At 43.4% G+C, this 24947-nt stretch overlaps 1 protein-coding gene across 1 annotated transcript in view; it reads right to left on the bottom strand.

Annotated features, from left to right (window-relative positions):
• Positions 1-2158: 2158 nt before the first annotated feature.
• LRRTM4 (leucine rich repeat transmembrane neuronal 4) overlaps positions 2159-24947 on the bottom strand; it is a 239332-nt gene continuing 216543 nt past the window's right edge. Inside the window, exon 5 of the mRNA XM_086627997.1 lies at positions 2159-2380. Coding sequence (XP_086484123.1) covers positions 2159-2380 — 222 coding nt within the window. The remainder of the gene's footprint in view (positions 2381-24947) is intronic.

The following is a 24947-nucleotide window of genomic DNA, read 5'->3' as shown; positions in this document are numbered from 1 at the left end:
GCCCTCTTAAAAACTGAACCAGAATTATACAACTGTCTTTAATGAACCTTTTAATAAAAACATTACCATCCTCATCTTTTAGGAGCATGGGAATACCGTTACACTTTTGACGCTTCTTGAAATGCATTCTACTGCTGATCCCGAGCCCACAGGAACCAATGGGAGTTCTTCCATTTTCAGCTCAATAGGCTGTGGGTCAATGTTTTAAACTCAATTTGAAGGAAACCAGAGTTTCCAGCAGCTTTCTCCCTCTGTCTGCAGCAGTGCTAAAGCTGACAGATAGCCAGATGTCTAACAGAGCTGGCTGTAAACTCATCCCCTGGCCCTTCACTCCATTGTCTTTTCATTTCCTGTCTAACACTTAATTCTAAATACGTTACCTTGGATGCATCAAGTTGACTGTGTACGTCCACGTTTCCCTGCAAGCTGCCTAGCACTCAGAATGCGTACATCCATACATATTCCTCCTTTCCTTTCAGAGAAAAATACGTAAGTTTTTCAGGTGAGAGACACAAAAGACAATATTACATCATCATATAGGTCATACAAGATTCAGCACTTCCAGAAATTCATTAAGCCCTGAGCTTGTGGCCAAGTGTATTTCTCATAAAAACACCCAATATACTTGAAATAAACACCAAGTTCGTTATGTCCTAAATCCCACTGTTGAATTATTAACACTCCAGTTAAAAACTTATACTGTATGTTCTAATCCGAATTGGTTTAGCTTCAGCTGAGGGTTTGCATCCCCAAAGCCTGCCTTCTGATAGAAGGAACAAAAAAACCACCTTTAATAAAAAAAGGCAGCTTGTCCCTCTTCCCTTCCCCCAGGCCCATATAGGTGTTCTGATAAAATCACCTCTTAACCTTTTCTTAGACAAGCCAAATAAATTGAGCTTCTTCAGACTCAGGTTTCTTAACCCACCAAACAATTCCTTGAGCTCCTTCTAAGGAGCGAGATGGAGGTGAAACAGGACAGAGCATCGTTCCCTCGCTCCACTGAGCCGCCGTGTCACACATCCAGAGAAATCATTCAAACAGTAGCTTGGCTGCGGTGTCCCAACCACAAAATAATATGTTTATTTTTTTCCACCACTTTTTTTGTTGTCATTTTATTGATAAAAACTACACAAAAACTAACTGATCATAATAATTAATTAAAAAAACAAAAAACCAATGTTACACATTCGCCTGTGTTTTAGAAATTGTGTCAGCCAGTGAGTTTCACCAAATACTCCTGCTTTAAAAGATTTTCCTTCTGATCCATTTCAAGCACATCACTTCCATTTTGGTTCCCAAACGTCCATTAATTTTACTTAACAAGCACCGCTGGACTGTAAATATGAGAGTCGTTACTCCGTTGCATGTTTTTCCCTTTTTTAGAGCCCGAGAAGTAATTATAGTGTCAACAATGAAGCACAATGAAGATAGTACAAATCAAAAGCACCCTCTGTAGTGTACAGCCTGTGTCTTAAATGTACATGCACCCAAGTTTCTTTGTTTCTGCTGCATCAATTGCCAAGGTCCTTTTGGTTCAACATAAGCTTTAATGCCCATGTCTGAAGTTTGAAATATTAGAGTTTGACCACTTAAAAAACCAAAAAAAACGAAAAACAAAAATCGAAAAACGAACCCCCAAAAGAAAATATATATCTATCTTTTGTTTGTTTAAAAAGAACAAAAATATTAAACAAATCTTTGAAGAGTAATAAACACTCAATAAGGAAACATGGCTGACCCGCCTCCCCAAACCCTTACCCTCCCCATCCCCTTTATTTTTACCTGTGGTTCTCCTTCCCTGGAACCGTGCAATGTAGAAAAATCAAATATACAAACAAAACTCTTAATCCATCCCTTTATGTAGCTAGAGTGAAATCTATTTTTTTTTTTTAATAAGAACTCGACAATCTCTCTTTAATATTTACATTGAGGAATTTGTTTGAAAGTTTAAAGCAAAGAAAATCCTGAAGTTCTCAGCGTGTACTGCAAGACAGCGATCCCACAGTCTGCGGAGTTTGCTTTGTCCCCTTCCCTTGGTCTATGTTGGAACATTTGCAACTGGAATGGTAGATTTTCGTTTCTGGCCCCGGTCTCTTCTGAGATGAAAGGTCCCTCAAAAGATGTCCCTACTCCGCCCCTGAAGAAGTTGTGTCCATCGTTAGTTTGGTATTCTCTCAATGTAAATGGCCGGAGCAGCCGAACGCGCGATGGTCGCTATGAAGCTGTGGTCTCGACTGAGTTCCAGGTTGGTGGTCTCCGCCTGCTCCCGGGCCATGGCGTCGTACCCCTTGTTCACGTGGAGAGGCTTGTGAGCCTGGCAGTATCCGATCACGGGCTGGTCGTAGCTGTAATAGGGTAAAGTCTTCATGTGGTGAGGAACCTGCACCAGAGAGAGAGAGCAAAAGAGAGAAACGTGTAAGTAACGTGGGCAGTCATGCGTCTGAACAGCATCCACAGCAACGTGGCCTCAGACCCGCTGGTGCTCAGCACAGCCATGTTCATCACACCATTCTTGCAGCAAGAGAAACCTCTGGGGCTTCTAAGTTCCTGTAGCACAACACGCAGGTCCCTCTTGAGCTGGACCTATGTCCACATCGGCCAGTGGGTCCCCACTCGTGTGGACGGACGTCACAGCTGCTGAAAGCCTACGTGGTCCCAGACTCCTTCGGGCCCTCTGCAGTCGGCTGAAGCCACATCAGAGGGGGCTACAGTCCATTTAGATGACTATGTTTGTGGGCAGACTTTCAAAATGGTCTCGCGTGCTGAATTCTGACCTCTTTTGGACAATCTGGCAGTGAGGGGTGAACTGGAAGCTACTGGTGATATAAACCTTTTAAAAACCAGCCCGTTTTCCAGTGCCTCCAAAGGGGCTGAGCATTTTTACAAAACTCGGACCAGGACTGCAAACTCGGCTGCCAGCAGCTGTAGCTTCCAGCACAGCTGGAACACGTGTTTATTTCTTCTACGACAAAGCTGCTTGCCCAAGGTCACAATTTCCTGGGTTCTTTATCTTACAATCTCACCAAGAGAAACGCTACCAAAGAGCCTCAACCCATGTTCATTGGAGCCGAGCAGATCCACACCTTGTAACAACAGCCAGGTATGTGAAAAGTCTACAAGATCTATCCTGCATCCCAGCTCCATTCTTCATGTAAATACTCAGAAACCGCTAGCCCCTCACCTTCTTTTTTTTTTTTCCATAAATGTTCTATGCTTGCAAATGTTAATCCTACAACTAAATATGATTTATGGCACAACATCAGATACAAATCTTCGCAGATAATTTTATCATCTACAAGAGATGAGCTGATCAAGTCGAAAGAAATATGCTCTTAGGGAAAAAAACACACTCTGCAGGAGATACAGGCAAGAGTTTATTCTAACACTGCTAGAAAACCTGAGCTCATTATAGCTGGAGATATCCTACACATAATTCAGTCTTGTAACAAATGCCTTTTTATTTTCCATGCCGAACTTCAAGCAAAGACTACAGAGCCAATTTATCACAAATTCCCTTCGCATGGCGCATTTCATTCAAAAAGGTATGAAAAAAGCAAAGGCATTAAGACTAATTATAAGTCTTGCAGGGTTAGAGTTCCTCTTGCATTTAGAGCTCCTCAGCAGTTAGATTCCTCACCCTGCTTCTCTGCAGAACGTTGGAGAGATTCCAAAACTCTTCCACTAGCTGGAATTGAGCTTGAAAACGTCATTTTACGTGACAGTTGAATGGCGAGAATGCAGAAGACAAGCTGCTCGGGAGAATTTGATGGGACACCTGTGTTCACTTGTGGATCAAATTCAGCCACAGTGCAAGAAACTATAACTCCCTTTGGATCCAGTAATATCTATGCCAATTCGTATCAGGGCTTGAATTTGTCCTCAGCCTTTAAGGCAGCTCTTTATGATTCTATAAAAGCCAAGGACTGTTTGTGTTCTGGAGAGTTGAGAGATTGAGGTCCTGGCTTTACAGCAATAATACACAGTACATTAACCACCCGAGTCCTCTGTGCAGCACTGTTTGCTTGTTTTCTCCCCTTCTCCAAACAGGAGTCAAAAGGATCAGGATCTCAACAACATCCCTAAACGATGGATAAACACGCTTCCCTTTTCAACTGTTTCCCAAAAGCTTTATAGAATCTCTCGCTTGTTCTCACTTAAAAGCCAGGTTTGCATGTGTCTGAAATCATATTAATAAGGGTCGCTGTACCGTGTGTGGGGGAAAGGTGGATATTCTTTGTCAGAGTGAAAAATAAAATAAAACAGGCGTATCAGACAACCCATGAGATTAAGGAGTTGCAGGCTGATTTGTTGATAGCATTTCCAGGATAATGGAATTGCACCCACCTGTTCTCAGGCCTGGCCCTTGTACCACTCTTCCTCTCTCTCTTTTGGGTCCCAGATCCCATTAAGGGAATTAAGAAAACCCAAACATGTCAAATGACTGTAAGAAGCATTATCCTTGAGGTACCTCCAGTAAAGAGTGAATGAAGAAATACCAGCAGTCGTCTCGTCCCCCCTAGTTAGTTCGTGTGGTGCCTCTAGAATCGAGGTAACAACCATACGAACAGTTCAAAACAGAACCTTCCTGATCCAAGGGAAAGCCTCCAGAGGACTGTCCCCACACAACAGGGAGTCCTTTCCTTCTCTGAAACATAACGTTGCATTGTCAGAAAGACATGAGGGATCAGTTTTCATTCGCAGTGAAATGACTGTACATGAAACCCAAACCCACAAAAGCTTTGTCAAGACACAGCCTTGACTGAAGACAATAATGCAAATGTGGGCAATTGTACCACCACTCAGATCGATGCAAGTGAAAAGGATGGAAAATACTCATCGTTCACTCTAAAAAAAGCTGATACTATCATATTTTTTTCTGATTCAGAAATCAATAAAACATATTTAAGAACATTTAAATTGTTGAAAATTAATTTTATAAGTATTTTTGCACCAGGTTCTGAAGTAACTTCTTTTCTGTTTCATTATTGCTGTGGAACTTACGCCTGAGCTACTGAGAGATGTGACATTGGACAAGTCATTTTATGAGCTGGAAAATGAGAAGATTGAGTCCTGTCTCTGCTTGCCCTTGGAGCTCTTGGAGGCAAGGGCTGTCTGCACAGGGACCAAAACAACACAGCTCTAACCTAAGCTGGGGCCTTTCAGCTGCTACGGCCTCTGAGAGACAAAAAAACAGATGACTACAGTGAAAAAAAGTCCAAACAGGTCACTAAATACCCCGGCAAACAAATCACAGAATGGTTGGGGTTTGAAGGGACCTCAAAGATCATCCAGTTCCAACCCCCCTGCCATGGGCAGGGACACCCTCCACTACACCAGGCTGCTCAAAGCCCCATTCAGCCTGGCCTTGAACACTTCCGGGGATGGGGCTGCCACAGCTTCTCTGGGCAACCTGTTCCAGTACCTCATCACCCTCAGAGTGAAGACTCTGGGATTCTGTCATCTCAAGGGCTTTTCCACAGAAGACCCATTTTTCACCAGCTAGAAGGTGGCAGTAGGGCTGAGAATTCACCTGCCAGCAAATCAAGGGCAGAGCCAAGAGCAGAGCTGAGATCCTCCAGCAGAGTCCTTTGCTGTCTCCTCCACGCCGCTCCGCTGCCACTAACCACCGCCGTTTGCGCTACAAAATTCTTTAAATTTAGTTTTGGAAGAAGTTCAACTGTAAACGAAGATACAGAGTTGCTCGCGTGGAAACACAAGAGATATGAAACAGAACTCTCTCTTTCATCTCATCTGTCAAAACATCTGGTCCAGTTCTTGGCTTGGTGTGCTCCCTCCCGGTTACGCTCCGTGACAGCACGGTCCGGTGCGGCTTGTGGAGCTCAGGGGTGGGACACAACGCCACGACGTTTAGCAGCAGATGATGCGCGTGTCTGTTCACAGCATTTCCAGAATCATTTCTAGTTTCATTTCTAAAAACGACGCTGCCTAATACTTCCTTGAAGGATTAAAACTTCTTGCAGTGGGAAAAACATAAATCAACGAGAGAAGGCACTCCGAAGTCACTGATGGACACGTGATGGATGTTCTGGTTTTAGCCCACGTATGGCACCAAGTAGGACTGTCTTCTGCCCTAACACCTCATTATTCAGGAGCACACTGTTTATCCAGTGTCGCAGAGAGCTGACTAAGTCAATGAGGGAATCTGTGCTCTGAACAAAGCACTGACTCCTTCACACTTAGGCCTTACAGCCCTGGAAGTGTCCATGTGGGTTTTGGGCTCATGGGCTGGATCAGTTATCTGGTATTGACTCCCAAAGTCCACACCTCCGTAGAGCTTCGCTGTAAATGCAACAAACATCACATCGTAGCGGCCGCAGTGTCAAACAAAGGTTCTCTTACAAGCAAAATTTACAGAAATCCCCAGCTGCAGGAGGAAGAGAAAAGATGCAGAGGTGGAAATTTAGGAATGCAAATCTTCCCTTTCGCAGCCGAACTGACACTGGAGAGGTTAACAGCTCAACCGCCTCGCTGCAGCGGAACCGTCCCTGCCAAGCACGCTGGACTAACTGCGCTTTACCTGGAATTCATAGAATCATAGAATGGTTAGGGCTGGAAGGAACCTTCAAAGGTCATCTAGTCCAACCCCCCTGCAAGGAACAGGGATATCTCCAACTAGATCAGGTTGCTCAGGGCCTCGTCCAACCTGGCCTTGAACGTCTCCAGGGATGGAGCATCCACCACCTCTCTGGGCAACCTGTTCCAGTGTTCTACAACTCTCATGGTAAAAAATTTTTTCCTAATATCCAACCTGAAGCTACCTCCCTCTATTTTAAAACCATTACCCCTTGTCCTATCACAACAGGCCCTCCTGAACAGCCTCTCCCCATCTTTCTTGTAGGCCCCCTTGAGGTACTGGAAGACCGCTATAAGGTCACCCTGGAGCCTCCTCTTCTCCAGGCTGAACAGCCCCAACTCTTTCAATTCAAGGGAATTTTGGCCTTCATTAAAAGGTATTTCTCAAGATTCCCTGTCCGCTTTTCCTTTGACATTCGGCAATGGTGTTCAGTTAAACCCTTAGTCATTCCAACACGCAAACACGTGTATCCACATTCCACTTCAGGTGTTTTGGTTTTTAATTTTTTTTACACTGCACTGAATGTTATCAGCAGCTCTACTTATCTCTGTCAGAAACACTGGGAGGTAAATCAGCTAACTTATTCTTTACATTTTGGATGATTATTACACAGTGAAGTCCAAAGGAAAAATTAAATTGTAAAAAAACTCAGCTCAGACTCCTGCTTCTCATGGGTGCTGCCATTAAAAACTACATTTTTATCAAAACATCAATAAAAGTCCTTAGTCTGGACCTTGAAAAGTGCATCAGTAGAGATGAAACCTCACCATATAGCCACTGAATCTGGCGAGATTAAAGAATATTGGGTTGGGGCCTAAGCGAGTACCAAGTGATCTTATTTCTAAAATACTTTTCTCTCTCCACCACCTCCCATAGTATGTTGGACACCCTCATACACTCGTAACTGGTTGCACTATCTCCTAATGGGATGCTTCAGCAACCCGAAATTTGGCCCCGATATGAACTCTAAGGAATGACACCTCCTGATCAAGCAATGCCAAGAGAGTTAACAGAATATCAAGTTCTTCATATTGACCTCAACTCCTGCCTAAGTATTTTCTCCAGTGCTCACAGCATCAGACTTGCTGCAGTGGAGACTGGTTGAGGATCAGACAGGGCTGAACTCTGTCTCACCTGGAATCGCTTGCAGCTCAGCAGCATCTTATCACTGGCAGTCCCAGGTTGAAATAATTTCCTGGTAAACTGTTAAATCAAATTTTGGCAACACAGGTTTTCAGAACAGATCTATTTCATGTTGGAAACATTACGAGTTTTTCTTCATGCTCAATTTTGAAGAAAGATCTCCCATCATTCATTATCCTGCAGAGAAGGAAATTCTTTCTTGAGACACATGAATGTCCACGGATGCCTCAGTGACTCAATACCAGAGCCACAAGCAAGAGGACAGAAACGTAACACAAGGAAGGACGGACAACCCCAGCACAGTTTCTGGGGGAGGTCTGTAGCGGGATGGACTGTGCTTTATATTTTTCCCTGAGAGCAGAATGGTGCGAGGGCACAAACTGTCACAAGATCCTCAGACAAAAAACTGCTTTGGCAAGAACCTAAAATCCAGAGCCTGGCAGTAGAAGTGATGTGCTTTCTGGGGACCAGACTGTTTCCACTGTCACAGGCTGGGCACCTTGGCTTTATACAGTCACTGTTTAGGCACTGCAGTTTATATGTCTTCATAGAATCATAGAATCGTCTGGTTGGAAGAGACCTTCAAGATCATCGAGCCCAACCATTCACCCTGCGCTGTCAGGGTCCCTAAACCATGTTCCTCAACACCAAACCCACACGGTTTTTAAACACCTCCAGGGATGGGGACTCCACCACCTCCCTGGGGAGCCTGTTCCAATGCTTCACAACGCTCTCTGGAAAGAAATTCTTCCTGATATCTATTTCGCCTGGTGCAACTTGAGGCCATTCCCTCTTTTGTCCTGTCATTCATAACGTGCAAGAAGAGACCAACCCCCATCTCCCTACAGCTCCCTTTCAGGTAATTGTAGACCTTCTGTTTCCAAAGAGAAAAAAAGACTCTGTTTTTAAAACTAAAGACATGCTCCATTCATCCTGACGGAAAATGCAAGAGGACAACCACCGCATCTTGCATTAGATGCTTTTTCCTTCTCCAAAACAAAACAGAAGCATGAATATTCTCGGGCAGTTGAACATTATCTGGTTTCACATTTCCTGCTACTCTGTAATCCAGGTAAACTGATTTATGTGCAAATACTTGCCTAGTTAATGATTCCATGATTAAATTACACGCAACTTTAGAAGTTGGCCATATGTAGTGGGAACTCAGAGTTAGGAAACACGGAAGCTATGTTTTCTCATTAGTGCTAATACTTAGTCTCAGAACACCATGACTTCATTGCTGAATTAGCATCATAGCTGTTGATAAATCAAATTCAGAGTTCATTTTAAACCCTATCATAATTTAGAGTAAAAATAAGCCAGATACACTATCATGGCTTTACGATTAGTGAAGCACACAGCTTCACCTTACGGATTGATTAGGCACATTAGGCAGATATAGCTGGTATAAACAATTTCCGCGGATTTCACGCTGCTGAAAAATCACAGTTAACAGCCCTGGAACATCCCTTTGGAGTCAGTTCAGAAAAACATTCCTACTCAGGAAAACGCACCATCATACACTTCCTATTAAACCACTAAAAGGGACAAACACAGACACTGAAGTCAGTTCTGAAATATGAATGGGTACGTGTTTTCTTCTCTTTCCAACTGGAACAAACACAAAAGTGCCTGGCTATTCTTTTAAATAAGGCTTTTGTTCTAAAATTCGTGTTTCCTAAGGTAATTCTCATATTGACCAAAAAATCAAGATCTCGTTTATTAAAACAATCCAGAACTCAGAAGCCCGAGTGCTCTGCGACGAGGCGGTACGAGGTCTTTACGAGTACTGTTGGTACTGAAGTTGTCTGTGTGACATCGGAGCATTTCACAAAAACTATCAACTTGATTTTTATCTGAAGGTCTTCAAAATCTTTAATTAGCCCAGGTTTTCTAGGAGTTACAGATCCCGCTGGGGACTTGGCCTGAGGTTGGTGTGCCTACCTTAGGCATGGAGCATTGAGCAAGAATCTTACAGCAGCTTCAATTGTAGGTGCAATTCCCACAATCAATTTCCTGCATTTTCATATTCAATTTCCTTCCCACTCCAGACAGAAACCACTTCTTTGCTTCCTCTATCTATTTCCCACCAAAATCAGATCAATGGTCTATGAAGCTCCCTCTGGGACACGAAAGAGACAAGAAGGAAGACTCACTCTGTAGCTAAAGGTCCCACGCTACACAGTACTGAGCCCACTGAAAGAACCACCAACTCTGTACATCCCAGTTTTCCCCGAGAAATCGAGGGCACACTGCTAAACATCCGCAGAGGGCTGGTCTTCCACAGGGATGTGTAATTTTGTCAACTCCTGATCTCTTCCACACTTGTACATACACATGCAAACCTCTAGGTGAGGCTTTGAGCAACCTGGTGTAGGGGAAGGTGTCCCTGCCCATGGCAGGGGGGTTGGAACTGGATGATCTTGAAGGTCCCTTCCAACCCAAACCATTCTGTGATTGACTCTTAAGTCAAAGTGCTGTACCAAGTAAGCTTTTCTTCTAAATAAAACACAATTACTCCTTCGAGGCACTACTCTGTGGTGTCCACTGTTAACAGTCCTACGAACTGATCTCAGGAGCATCCTACACCCACTCAGCCCTCTGCATGACGTGACTCACACATGTCTCAGGAAGCACATAATGAGAAGTGGATCAGAGATGTCATCGGTCCTCTTGGACCCCACCAGTCCAGCTGGAATTGGCAGCCTGCTTCCTGACCACATCTGAGGTCTTTAGAACCAAGCCCGAAATCTTTTGAAGGACGTAGGGGTTGGAGGAGAGCACAGGATGGCTTCTTCCAACATGCAGAACGAAAGCCTTTATCCAAAATTAACGTGGAGATAAAAGGTTGTGGTTGGCAGGTCAGACCATTTCCTAGTAAAAAAAAATGGTATCAGCAGAAATGTGGGGCCTAAATACCACGAATGACTGACAGGTGGATCAGTTATCTTACTCAATTCTTGTATTTCTGTCTGGGAAAACGTGTTCTCAAAATTAGCATAGGCTGTCAGAAGAGAGGTCTTAGTATGAAGAATGTAAAGAAGCCACAGACAGGAGACAGGGCAGGAGACAGCCAGCCATCGGCTACGTTTGCATGTCCTGCTAAAGACCTATTTATAGCTCATAAAAAGTTAACTGATAATGAATAGACATACCAAATAACTACAGGAATTAAACAAACATCATAGCATTAAATGTGATTATAATCATACTAACCTAATAAATTATATGCCATGCTAATAAGCAACTTACTGATATATGGGACTAGATAATTGTCTGCAAAATTGATTGATTTTGTACAAAACAAAGTTGATTAAAATATATCTATTAATGTCATATGTGGCATTAAAATATTCAGCAACTTTTAAAAACATCCATACAGCTATTCAGTATATACCACAAAGACAGAATTCTAGGATTTATTCGGTTATCCTTGCCGAGTGTATTTCACGTTTTAAACCCCGATATAACATCACCCTGTCAGTCCCATTGGCACTATGAACTGGATTTTAAGCTTTCCTTTCCTTCCCTACAGATAATTTCCTAATCCTTCTATCCAATCACACAAACGCCTTTCCCCTCGAAGCCCGAACCTCTCGACGGACAGTTTAACTAAGTGTGCTTTTCTAGAGATCAGGAGAAAAATCACGGCACACCCCACTGCTCCCTCTGTGGGCAGATTTGATCTTTCCATAAGTAAATGAAAAGGTTTCCCTAAAGGAAACTCCCAGAAAGAAGGAAGGCTTCTAAGCCTTGTTATTGTTCCTTGGGCAAAATATTTCTTTTAAATTGCTTTATCTGTTTTTTTATGGAGGATCTCGCTCCTGACAAAAAGGCCCACTGATGAAAAACTTGGAAGTGAGATTCACAGGAACCTTCGATTTTCCGCCGTGGTGGGCCGATAAAGTAAACAAACTATCTAGATATTCTAATTGGAAAGCCATTAATATTGCTTTCAGTGCTATTAGGATAATTTCCTATAGAATTCAATAGGAATAGAAGCCTGATGGTTCAAAAAAAGCTTTTACATTGCTTAGGGACAGAAGATTAGTTTTTCAAAAGCGATGCAGTACGTTGTAGCAGTTACCTACCTAGACGCAGAAGAGTCCCTTTGGGTTCCTCTCCATATCTTCAGGCACCTGACTACACAAACTTTCAAAAATGTAGTCTATTTTAAGTCTCAGCTTTCATATAGACACTTTAAAAAGCTATATTCTCACCAGGAATTTCTGCTCCCTATGCACTGCATTAAGAGCTGCAAAGTGTAGACCATTTGTACTTGATCAGGACAAGCCAAAGAGCCACCAAGCCAAGTCTCCAAGGGATGAAGAAGAAAGTCAACAGCCCAGTAATAACTTCCACAGAGCATTCTCCTGACCTCCAACACTGCCAGCTTCAGTTAGATTTCTGAACTGCTGGCATTTCAGGCCTGGAATGCTATGGAGTTGGACTTTCCAATGTATTTAAGAGCCTGAAGCATCCTCACAGGTCCTAGGTCCAGTGCAGCCATTTGGGAAACGGAGCACACTGCGTCTGTCGAGAAAGAATTACGACAATAAGGCAGCAGGTAGAGTTGTTTTTCCATGCAGTGATCATAAAGATGGCAACCTGCTCCATCCATTACTCACCATAAAGAAGTACAGTATTCAATATGAACATCTGATAACGTTGCTGCCACAGTGACAAATGAAGGCACTGGAGAATGAGTGAAATAAGTCTTTGTCTCGCATTAAAATACTGCCTTTTCATTAGATCTGCCTAGAATTTATAGTGTGCAGAAGAGCTATCCAGAAATTGATGGCTTCTTTGAAGATTTTTAAATACTATTTAAAGTTGTACATGGATTCTGTACATCAAGAGACCAAAAATCTACTTCCTAAAGCTAGAGAAATGTGACTCAAATGGCACAATATTTTGTCTTTCAAGACATGAGTAAGTATAAACAAGGCAACAGGATGGCTCATGATTAAAACCCACACCAGTGCTAGAAGAAAGGGATACTGAGTGCCTTATCAGACTGATAAAAGAAATGGAAGTTTTTCCTTCCACGTTACGTAGTTATACTATACCCAAAAGGTTTTGGCTGGAGTCAGATGACAGTCTCAACCCATTTTTGATAAAGAAAATGCTTAGAGCCACATTTATAATTGACACTAATTCCATTTAATATGGTGATATTAAATATACAGATAGTATCCAGCCCCTGCGTCCCCAACAAGCTATACAGAATCCTTCTCCTCTGTCATTATTTCAAATTCAATGCTCAACATCATGACATTGACTTAAGAGAGCAGATCATTTGTTTTATTTTTTCAGTCATCTTAAGACAATTCGAAGGGGTCCTTCTTTATAGAAAATAAATGCCAAAGAAAAGAGTAACTGACAGATAAAATAAAGAAAAAAGATGCTCACGCTACTGTTGTTTCACCTGATCTGAGGATCAGATGGTCTACATCAGACCATCAACATCCAGAGCTGTTGATCAGCTGTTGATCTTCAACTAAAAGAAGAGGAGGAAGCAAAGCATCATGACCGTAAACTCAGCACACGTTCAAGGAATTATTCATTTCTCCTGAGAAAATAGTGAGACAAATTCACTCCAGTGGCAGAGAAGAAAGAAGCCGCTGGCACTACAGACCTTCTTGGACACGGGAGGGAGCTCCTATTATACTGGATGTCTCAGCAGGATTCTATTCATGAGAAATTACAAGATTTTAATTGCCTCCCCTGTCTCCTAGCAGAGGAATCAGTGTGTACGGTGGCACAAACGTACTGGCAAGAACATGAATCCAGTCGCAGAAGGGACAGCTTCTCCTCCTGATGCGCGCCTGTCACTTCCGTTAGCACTGATGGGAGCAGCACGTCTACACCCAGAGGAAACTGCAGCCTCCCAGTTTCCAAAAGGCACTGATACTGGGGCAAGGATTTACATAATTGCCATCTTTGCTGAAAGGTTAAGGAACAGCCCCATAAGTCAAGGTAGGGTAGGGCAGAGCTAGAGGGAAATGACTATTATAGATTGGGGGAGAGAAAATAATTTAGGGATGAGGATGAAGAATTGGCAGGAGGGCGCCCAGCTGCGGGTGACACGTTGCCTGGTGCAAAGGCCAGAGGAGCTGGTGTCAGGGCTCCTTGAAGGCTGTGGCTGTAAGTCAGCAGGCGGAACGGCTGGAGCGTGCCCAGACCCCGGGAGACAGCCCGGCTGGGAAGGGATGGGGAATAAACACTCAGCTCTTCCCAGCTCCTCTGCCAAACCCACTGAACACACCAACTGCAAGTGCAACTCCTTACCTGGGGTGCTAAGGGGTGATGCTCTTCAGAAGCCCATCAGCTCCAAGGAAAATCTGTCTACCTAGACCTCGGAAGCTACCAGTCTGCCAGGCTACAAATACATTCCTGGCAGGTATAGCTACGCAGTTCGCTCCCCACCCACCTGCATCAAAACAAGACACTACGGGGTAACGTGAGGACTTTAAGGACTTTAACAAGCCTTGAGACCCTTGGATGTGAATGGCTATGCCAGCTCCCTGTGTTCCTGAAGCCTCTTCCCTGTGCCAGGACAAGCGTGTCCTGCCACTGCTCATCTCCGCGCGCGTGCCGTGTGAAGGAGCGGTGCGACGGCAGCATCGTTACCGCTGTCTGAACGGGCTCCTGAAATGGCAAACAGGCAGCACAGACAAGGCAGGGCAAGGACTCGCACCGTACACAGTATCTGGAAATTAATAACAAACACGGGTTCATGCTTCAGTCATGTTCCATAGAATCTTTGTATATCAGAGATCAAGCAAGCAGAAAATTAATGCAAGACTGTCCAGCATTGCAGGCAAGGACATTGCACAATGATAGCATTATTTTTTAATACTCTCTAGAAAACAAACGACTGTTTCATTCCTCTGGGCAAGTTTTATAATGTGCAGGGAAATTATCAGTAAAGACATACTCGGAATACCTGAGAAAATTGGAAGAAAGGTTAGAAAAGATTCTTGGCTTAGCAACCTTTGCTGCTACCAAGCCAAGCAGATCAACTCAATTACTCCATGAAAGCAAAAACAATGGAAACAATATTGAGCCACAGTAGTTCAGTGACACTTTTGAAGCAGAAAGGAACGACTGGATGACATTTAAAAAAAACCAAACAACCCAAACAAACAAACCACATGCTAAATCCTCAAAACAGCCATTGTAGAACATGAGAGGACAGTGCAGCAACTACAGGAGAAAAAACTTGAAACACCAGAAACCAAGGTTTAGAGGTCAACCCACTGAGAATTGGCATGGAAACTATATGGTCAAGAGGTTAAGAAGTAGAGGAAAGGACAGATGCTCCTAGCTGTCTAGAAATCAGCAAGTCTCCGTAATTTTGTCCCATTCCTAAGTACCAACAGAGAGCTTCTCCAGCCAGAGGTTCAGGATGGAGCAGCTCTGGGACTGCTCCATGTCAGGATCCCCACTCTCCCCTTCGGAACAGCTGTCAGCTGGCAGGAGCCAAAGCTGTAATTACTGACAAACACATCGTGATGCGTAAATCTGACCGGAAGCCTGAGACAAGCTCTGAAAAAACCAGAAAGTGTTCAGACACATTCAAACAGAAACGAAGCTCCTTGCCCATACAGCTGAGCACTATTGAATTTAGCCAGGAGAGGGCTGTAGAGTCCATGGACTTTGGTGCCGGCTCCCTGGTCGCGCTGTACAGGCTCTGGCGTTTCAGGAAAGCCAAAACAAAGCGGCCTCGTCCCCGTTCCGACGCAACGAACATTAATAAGCAAAAATAGTTGTTGGCTCCTTGGATCGTTTCTGTGCTGGAACACAGCAGCAGCGATGGAGTGGAAATGAAAAAAAAACAGGTTCAAAGAATCCTGCTGGAAAATAAAATCTGCCCTGTGAGCTGGGATTTTGAAAACCAAACGAGCTGCTGGTAGAAATATCCGCAGCTCACGTCAACAAGAGACAGCAAAGAGGTAAGTAATCCAACTTTTTCTGGAGTGTAGTATTGCTTTGGTGCATTACTGGCAGGGTGGAACGTGAAGCTGTAACCATTAACAACCTCCTGCACAGGATCTTTCCTTCTGACGGATCTGTACCAGTTGCAGCCACCCAGAGCAAACATCCCATGTTCACCTGTAAGCTCAAGGTGATGCCATGACCCGATCGCTCACTACACACGGCTGAAACGGGCTGGGAGAAGAAATATAAAGAGATAAATAAGCCTCCCATCATCCCAAATCTGTTGTTTATTTGCAGTGCCCAGAGGCCTCGACCAAAACTGAAACTGCTCTATGGCAACCAACGTTCGCGTGTTCAGTAAGAGCCCCTGCCCTGGAGAGCTTGTGCTCCAGACAGGCACGACAGATGAAGGGTGGGAGAAAGGAAAACAGCAAACAAGAAAAAGATCTCTAAACCGATGCACAGATTGAGGGACAGATTTTTCCACGAGCTAAATACATGAATACAGATCTTTTATCCCCAAATGACTTCCCTCGTCATGTGGCCGCTGTGACTGTGTATATATTTGTAAGCAATACAGCCCAGTATGAGCAAACGTGCAGAGCACCAGCGCTGGTGTTGAGCACACAGCGCCCACAATGTACACATTTCAGAGGATTTACATCAAACTGGTGCCAGGCTGGTCTCAGACTCTCAGGGCCGATCCGGTTTAGCTTCATCTTAAAGAGTTTTGGTCTCTGTTCTCTTACGACTGTTCTGGGATGTCAACTGCAGCACATTAACTGAGGACAATCTCGAGACCCACATCAAAAGTACAATTCTGATCTGAACTAAAGCATCAATATAAATGCATCGTTTGGGAGTCAGGGAAGCGATTCAGCTCTCTCATGTCCTGAGACAGCACAACAGGACTCAAACCTCCCAGTTTGAAGGTGGTTTTGACTTCGACACCAGAGTTTAAGGTGATGCTAGAAACCTCCACGCACGGGTTTTGCCTACCGCTCTTTTAAGAGCCCTCTCTACTTTCGCGCACTTAATCCAAGACCAAGGAACCCTTCGGAGAACTGAGCGCTTGCAAAGATGGATCCTTCAGCAGGTCATGCTGGGCTTCCTTCTGGAAGTAGCACACAGCCATCTTGCTGCATCCCAGAACCCAAGGAGAAGAGCTCCTTGGCAGAGCTCCTCCGAATCAGATCTGCAGCCCAAAAAGCTGGCTGGGTGCTGAAGATGACCTGTGCAGTCTCGCGTGTGTCTCCGGCAGGGCACCGTGGCTGCCATCGCTCCCAGGGCTGTGCAGACCCCTCTGCCCCTTTCCTCTCTCTTCACTCCGAACTACAAAGAGAACAAAGATGAAGCTGTGACTCCAGGCCACAGCCCGTGCACTCCTCTGGTGAAGAGACAGAAAGAAGAAGGCTGAAAAAAAAAAACGATCCCCCAGTAATTGCAGTGGGAAACAAACAAAAGATTGTGGAAAAGACATTGGATTTCTATTGCACTAAGGTTTCCCTCTCAAGAGCAGAGCACACTCTCGAGAACACACTCTACGTGGAGGGTTTTCACCGCCAGCAGTGAGCAGCGTGAAAACCTCGAATAAGCAGAAGGGGTCAGATCAAACGCATACAGCCCCCAGGGTCCCTGGAAAGCAAAGAGACTCCAAATATCTCAGAGAAGGTTTTTGTTGTCACCAGGGGGCCTGGACAGGCTCCCTGAAGCACAGAGCACTCTGTTCAAAGATACACTCTTTATCTCTCATCTGCCCCACAAGAAGGATGGAGCAAATGAGGGATAGCAATAGGTGTATGAAGATGAATGTGGAATACAAGAAAGGCAATTTATCTCAATGATCTGAGCTCTGTAAAAAAGAGCATGAAGCACTGGCCATTTCTCCATATCCTTTACCATTATACACATAATCATGTTTTTTAATCACTAATAGTATGGGTTTGTGAGATTATTGGGTATTTCAGGAGCCAAATGATCACCCATTCTCTTCACACTGGTGGAATGGCTTATGTTTGGCAATCAGAAATAATTCAGACTGCACGATACGAGATCTACTGCATTTGTATCTTCTACAAAGTAAAACATGGATATTAATACTAATAGACCATGACTCACAGCAAGCGTAGCGCAGCCCCGTCAGTGTTCACCCATCAAGTCTTTGCAAAATTTTAGACAGAGCATGTTTTCAGCCTGCCACGTTCGTAAGTCAAATCATGGTAGCAACAAGAACAAACATCAGTTGTTTGCCCTTGTGCTGCACCTTTCATCCACGGGATCTGCAATCATTATTCAGATAAGTCTTGCATTGCTTCTCTGAGATGAGCAGATATCATTACCCTCAATTTACAGATAAATAAACAGAGGTCGAAGAACTCCCCCAAGGCAATCTGGAGAGTTAAATACCTACATCAAAGGGTTTAACAAAGACTGATATGATTATTCCTACCAAAAAGATATGGAAACAGAGACAAGAGTCGAAGCTGTTAGCCCAGCATCTGATAACTGGCTCTGGATCTTCAGTCTTTAAGATAACCCCACCTGAGAGTTGTCTCCCAGTTTAACAATTCGTATCAGATCTATCTAGAAACAACCATAATAATTTATCGCACCTTAATGCACCCCTGTGCTTGCTTATTGTATATTCTTCAAACAACGCAAGTGATGAGTTTTCCACACTAATTACATATTTCGATGGAGTTTCTGGTCATTGTTTCTTACTGTTTTCTGCCACTGTTTGCCTGGTGCTTCACTTTCGCAAGCGTATTCCTTCCAGTCTCCTTCTGCTCTGGAGCATCTTGCCCATGGCCTTTGCTGAGAAGGGAAGGTTCACGATGCTGTGACTTCTGTGACCCATCCCGTGGTCAAGCTTCGACCCCTGGCAGCTCCGGCTGTTTTCTCAGCTGTCTGTGCCAGCTGTCAGGACGTGGCAGCAGCAGAACCAGCCTTGCTGCTCATCTAGCATTGATAAAGATGTGATAAAGTTCCTGAATAATTCTTTCATATATTTAATGTTTTAATATTTTTAGTATTTCCCTAATCCATGAATTTTCTACTGGACTTTTGGCTACGGCTAATGCTAATTTAATACTTAAAAATATGGCTCTATTGTGTGAAATGGCCCAAATACAGTCAGTCATGAGAAGTGCATTGACAAAAGACTTCGGGGGGGGCACACTGAAAGGGGCTTGAGAAGTCTCAGAATCTTAAAACCTGGCCCTAGTGCTGCAGATCAAGGGCCATTAAATCAATTACGGATGGTCTTCCAATTCAGAAAAGCGAAACTATTGTATTGTTTCTGCAGCCCAATATATAGCCTTTTATTTCACTTCCATCAAATTCAACTGGGTTTATCCTTTATCAAATCAACAGGTCTTCTATAAGGTGCTGTAAGTGTTCTGGTGATGGGCTCCTCCCTAACGACAGTCGCACACGGTGCGGAGCAGAGGGAGGCTGTGATCACAGTGAGAGTTACAGCATCCATTCTGCAATAATTCACTATTAACCACAACACTTTACAGAAGGGACACGAGCAGCGGGGTCCTTGGGAAAACCTGAGTCCTCTGGGTGCCACCTCAGTTTAAATATTAAATACAGCCTTTTACTTTGGCCTGTGTGTTCTCCCACTCATATAAACAAAAACAAGGGAAAGTTATTTGAGTATTCATTAGTTCCCCAGTAATTATGTTGTTCCCCTCCCTATTCTTTACCCTGCAATACAGTACACAGACGTGCACCAAAACACAAAAGCAATCAGAAAGACCAACACGTACAGCCATGAGAAGCAGCTGTTCGCTGCCTCGACGCAATACTCACCGCTCCGCGGAAGAGCCTCAGAGCCCTCATCTCCTCGCTACAAACAAGCCACCGAGGCAGGACGAGGCACGGTGACTGGTGGTAGTGCAAAGTGCTGGTTGCCAGCTGGACAATGGTTGACATGGTTACCCTTTTCTTTTTTGTGCCACAGGTATGTAGTAAGTTCAGCTTCAAAACCTCACTACAACATAACACAACGCAACGCAGTCTCTTCCTATCACCACGGAAGAAAAGAATGTGCCATTGACAGACTCCCGTGCCCTTTCAAAGCAGAACGGCTCTGACATCAAAGCTCACAGCACTCCTCTGCAATAGTTGTTCACCGTGTCTTTGTGGTCAGGAACTGAAACGTTTTTATGAAGTTCTAAGGGAAAAAAATTATCTCCTGAAAATGAGTCTCTTGTAGTAAGTGCTGCAAATAATGAACAGCTGCTCTGTTTCCTTTGGAAGGTGAAACGAAGGAAATGAAGTCTTAATGTGCATTTAAAGCAGGAACGGGTCAGTCTCCAAGATGTTTATTGGGCATAATGGAAACATTCAGTTGTCAAAGGGAACATTAAAAAAAAAATTGACAGAGGTAGGTAGGATGCATTATTTAAACACATATTTATCTATCAGAAAGAAAACAGCTGCAGATTAGAGGAGAGTGTGATCAACCATGGCCTCAACCATATGGGTTTTGTCTGACAAATCAGAGGACTATCTTCCCCCCCTTTGCAAGCGGGGCCCAGGTATCACGATACAAAAGGAAAATAACAAAATACACATTTTCCTCCCAAAACATCCTTTCATTGAGGGCTCTGCTGCCACTCGTTGACATAAATGACAGTTTTCTCAGCACACCTGCTGCAGTGTGAATCTGTACACTAATGGCGCGATGACAGTTCCTGCGCTCGGGCTCTGCCGAAAGCCTGATATTCCATCCCCTGATCTACCCTATTATCCTTCAGCCTTCTTTTAGAGGGAGGGGTCTTTATCCTTTTCCTTCAACATCAAGCTAGTGGATATTTCATTCCAAAGACCTTGTTTTCCAGGTCAGTTCTACAGACTTCTGCAACAGCACACTCCACCTGGTCTGCTCCACATACATCAATGCTCCAACATTATTTTTTTCTACATGCGTCACCCAAGATAGTCTGGGGGAACAAAAAAAAACCAAACACAAATCTAAACACCCAAACCATACTGCAACATAAGCCTACTTTACTTTAAAACAGAATAAAATATTAATAATTTATGTTCCTCTTGTGATATATGCAGTTGCTAGAACTGTATGAATTTGGGGGAGAAAAATTTACAGCACAACAAAATAATGAACATTAGAAGGCGACAGAAGAGAACCGATGGACCTGCACGCACAAAACACTTGGCTGGTCTTCCAAGCATTCTCAGACAGACTCTATCACAGCAAGCTAAATACTGCACAAACCCTCTAATATACAAGGTAGAAACTACAGAAGACAAACATATGGCAAAGGATGTTTGGATCTTTTTCGGCCGTACAGCGAGGGAGGGAAGGCACAGTTAACAATTCACCACCACTTACTCACATGTATCCGTGGAATTGCCCAGCTTGTTGGGGCCACGGTTGCTTTGGTAGGAAACACTGCATGGATGGAGCTCAGAAAAGATGCTGGATCTGGTACCCATAGCACAGAGGCCCCACGGGAGCTCTGATCCCAGCTTGAGACCTCGAGGAGCTCGAGTAATACACAACAATTAATTCTGGTCCTGTTGAAGACTAATAGGACCTTTGCAATCGATGTGCCTGGCTGCAGGATGCCCTCTCAGGCAAGAAAGAAGAACAAATTACTTTTCCCTTCCCTTTTTAGAGAAATCAGACCTTTCAAGTAGTGGCAAACGCAATTATCAAGCCACAGTATCTTTTCTGTTCTGACAAGTCGTACTTCACCCAACCCAGATGTGAGGCAAAGTCCTCATTCTGCAACACTGCAACCTTCATGCCTTCCTGAACATGAATATTCATTTGATAAGCAACCTTAATGACGGGACACAACAGAAACTGCTCTTGCCCCCATACATGCGCGTGCTCTCAGAAGCAAAATTCACTGTAAATACATTTTGTATAAAAACAACGGCCGCAAAACACATTCAGGGAAAACGTTGTCTCCGTTCCACATTGACTCTGAAAACAAACTACAGCAAACCTCTCCTATCCCTGATTCTCCCTTTGTGTCTGTGTCTACCCGAGCCCGAGAGCTCAGCTATGCTAATCGCATTAGTACAGCTATGGAACCACTATTCTGTTGTCCAGCAAACAACTCCGTGGCAATATTAGCCTGCGCTGGATGATTTTGACTAAATAAATCTGCAGCTCAGTCTAAGCAGTATGCAGAGTCCATAGCGAGATTATGACTCCGTTTTCTTAACCCTACAGAAAACATACTTCTATCCCTGGAGAGCCAACATGCTACAAAGGTACGGTAAGGTTCCTGTGAATTTTAGAGACGAGTAAACAGAGACACTACATCATCAAGGACCTTCTTTCATAGAACTGTAACCAGTCAACATTTGCTTTCAGACCTTTCTGCTCAACTTGTTTTATATTGTACAGGGCTTTTTAACTGATCTGGATAAAACGATGTTACCCCTTCCCGTACCGTGAGAATCCTTGCGTAATCCTTGCTTGGCGAGTGCATAATCCTGCTTGGCTACTGTTGCGATAGCATTTTATATAACGTTAAAGATTTCATCCCATCTCACCATCAGTCATCTCTCTTCTGAGATGTGGGATGACTTCTATGTAGTTTTTAAGAGCCCTATCAAAAAAAAAAGATCTTGTATTTGCTACTTTTATCATTCAGTGACTGATAGCAATAGAGCCCCCACATTTGCTAGCTTAGCAATTTCACATTACAGCAGTCTCTACAAGTCTGAGGTGAAAACCATTTGGTCCCAGTAATTTGTTGCCATTCATGTTATGGATTTGTTTTAAAACCCCTGCTACGGATCCACCAGCCCCCAGTGCAGAACAACTTCGGTTTCATTCTGCATCAATACCAAGTTTTCCAGTTGTTCCAGGGAGTTCAGGACTCTGGGCAGCCACTTCCATCCAACATCATGACTGATTTCCAGCTTGGTCTGGATATAGCAATTCATTTAGACACATTTCATCCCCCTAGAAGTTCGTTGATTTGTTTAACTTTCAAGGGAAGTAGCATCACTAAAGTAAATTGAGATATCACTCCTCAAAGCACACAGAACTATATCCAAACGTAAAATTAAACATGTGTTTACTAACTAAACTAACAGAAAACAAGCTTTGACAGTACGATCTTTCGTGGCACTGAAAGAAACGTTCACATAATCCAATCCATGTAACAGCAGCAACTTCTTGGCACAGTGTAACGACGGGCATTTGTCTCCTGAACACTTCCCTACGGAGATAAGGCAAACAAGGGCTTTCTGCACTCCGGGTTGTATCACGCGGAGTTCTCTTTGCTCGTTGTCACCAGAAAGCTCTGGCTACTACTGACTCCACTTCTCACAGCTGTTGAAAGAAGGTGAGAGAAGTCCCTGCTCTTAAAAAACCTTTGGGTCACAATCCCAAACTGGTAGTTATCTGTTCCCCTTATGGAAAGTCCATTACTTTAAATTTGTCCCTAAAAGTAACACTGACTTGACATTTTTTGGGGTGAATTTCTTTTTATTTCCCCTGTCCCACTTCCATATTTTCAAAGCATAGATGAAGCTTGGAAAGCTTACACCTATTCTGAAATTCTTACATTTTTTTTTTTCTTTTTAATTTAGCAGCTCAGTATAAAGCAGTAATAAACTTCAGGAAGTTTATTCCGAACTTTATTACTGCTTTATAAACTTTCTTCTTTGTTCATTTATCTGTTGCGGTGTTTTGTTGTTTGTTTTTTTAAACTACCTTAGCTGTATAAAAACAGAGGTATGCCTCACAGAACTTTCAAGATACCTTGGTTGCAGGAAGATCCGAGAGTAAGCAAAAATATCTTATGCATTTGCAGGTTTGGATCCCTTGTATATAATTACTGGTTCCAACTTTTCCAAGCTTATTGTTTCCCGGAGGAAACACTTGGAATAGTGTTTACAGGCACTATTGGCCTGTAAACTATTGCCAAACTATATTGGCAAAAGCAGTGTCTAGAAACAACACTGGAGTTCCTGCTATTTCAGGCTCTGTTTCCAGAGGTTAGTTGTTTTTTTTTTCTTTTACTGAACTTTTAAAGAGTCACAAGTAAAACATGGAGACCCAAGATATTTAACTACCTAAAGATGGAAAACTCATTCATCTAGTGACTTTCAAAACTGTTTTTGGAGACAAAAATTGTTGGAAATTAAGGAAGTTGGGTCCCAGCCTTCTGAAACACTTCTGTAAATCCCGTAAATCACTTTTCTAATATCTTTAAAATACCTGATAGCCTTTGGAAGTCTGGTTCCAATGTTTCATGTGCTTAAAGAAGGGGAAGCTGTTCAGATCAGTGTTTTAAAACTTCTTTTTAGAAATTAGATTCTGCCCTGCTGTTCTTCAAATCTGCAGCACAGAGTCCACTGTGGAAGAAGCAGCTGGACCTCTTCTAGATTCGCAAGATGTCTCCAGTGCTTCTTGATAAAACCAAATGGGAAACTAAATTTTCTGGGAAGCAGGTTTCTTCGGAGGGGACACCCTGACAACCAGCTGGTGTAAATGCCCTAAGACCCGGAGGGTGAGGCTTGCTGTTGTAGACATAAACTGAACGATTGCAACTGTGTGCCAAACCCTGCTCAAACATCAGGATAAAATTAACTGCATCTCTCCTGTTTTCCCCAGAGGTGTTTGCTTAGCAGGAATTTCTTTGAACACGACACATCTTTAATGATTCTATCAAATCCATGTTAACAGCTCGGGGACGTATAGCCATTTACTCCAGCATCAGAAATGCCTGGTTTAGAGCTTCAGCACACACGTCTGGTTTTTCAATTCTCAACAAGGTTGTTCTGTTTAGCTGGATCTCATCATAACTCGTCAGTGCTTAATTGTATCAGAAACCACGACAACAGCCTTCAATCCTGTACCTCTACCAAATCTATGAACTAGAAACAAAAAACTGAGCCTGTTTCCATATGAATATGTAAAATGTACGCATATTACCCTCTATACACACAAGTAAAAGTAAGGATATGGGGCTTATACTCCTTTTAGTTATGCTAACTCTGTTGATGCCAGAAGAGTTACTCCTGATTTATACCGGTATAACAAACACGGGGTTCATGATGCACGTTTTGATACGTGCAGAGGAAACTAAAAACAGCATCAGATTTCCATCATGAAAATCTGACCTCTCTAAAAATCCAGTATTGATGGCAAGAAATGGTGTAAGCACTAAAACAGAGGTCCAGCAAGTTCCCCACTGCTGTACAATCTCGTCTTACTAACTACAACCAGCCTCATTGCATTTCTTTGTTCTTCACCATGGTAACA

This window comes from Tauraco erythrolophus, chromosome 29 (genome assembly GCF_009769465.1).
Source record: "Tauraco erythrolophus isolate bTauEry1 chromosome 29, bTauEry1.pri, whole genome shotgun sequence".
Lineage (NCBI taxonomy): Eukaryota > Metazoa > Chordata > Aves > Musophagiformes > Musophagidae > Tauraco > Tauraco erythrolophus.
The sequence above is the reverse complement of the archived record's forward strand: the minus strand, read 5'-3'. Positions and strand labels throughout refer to the sequence as shown.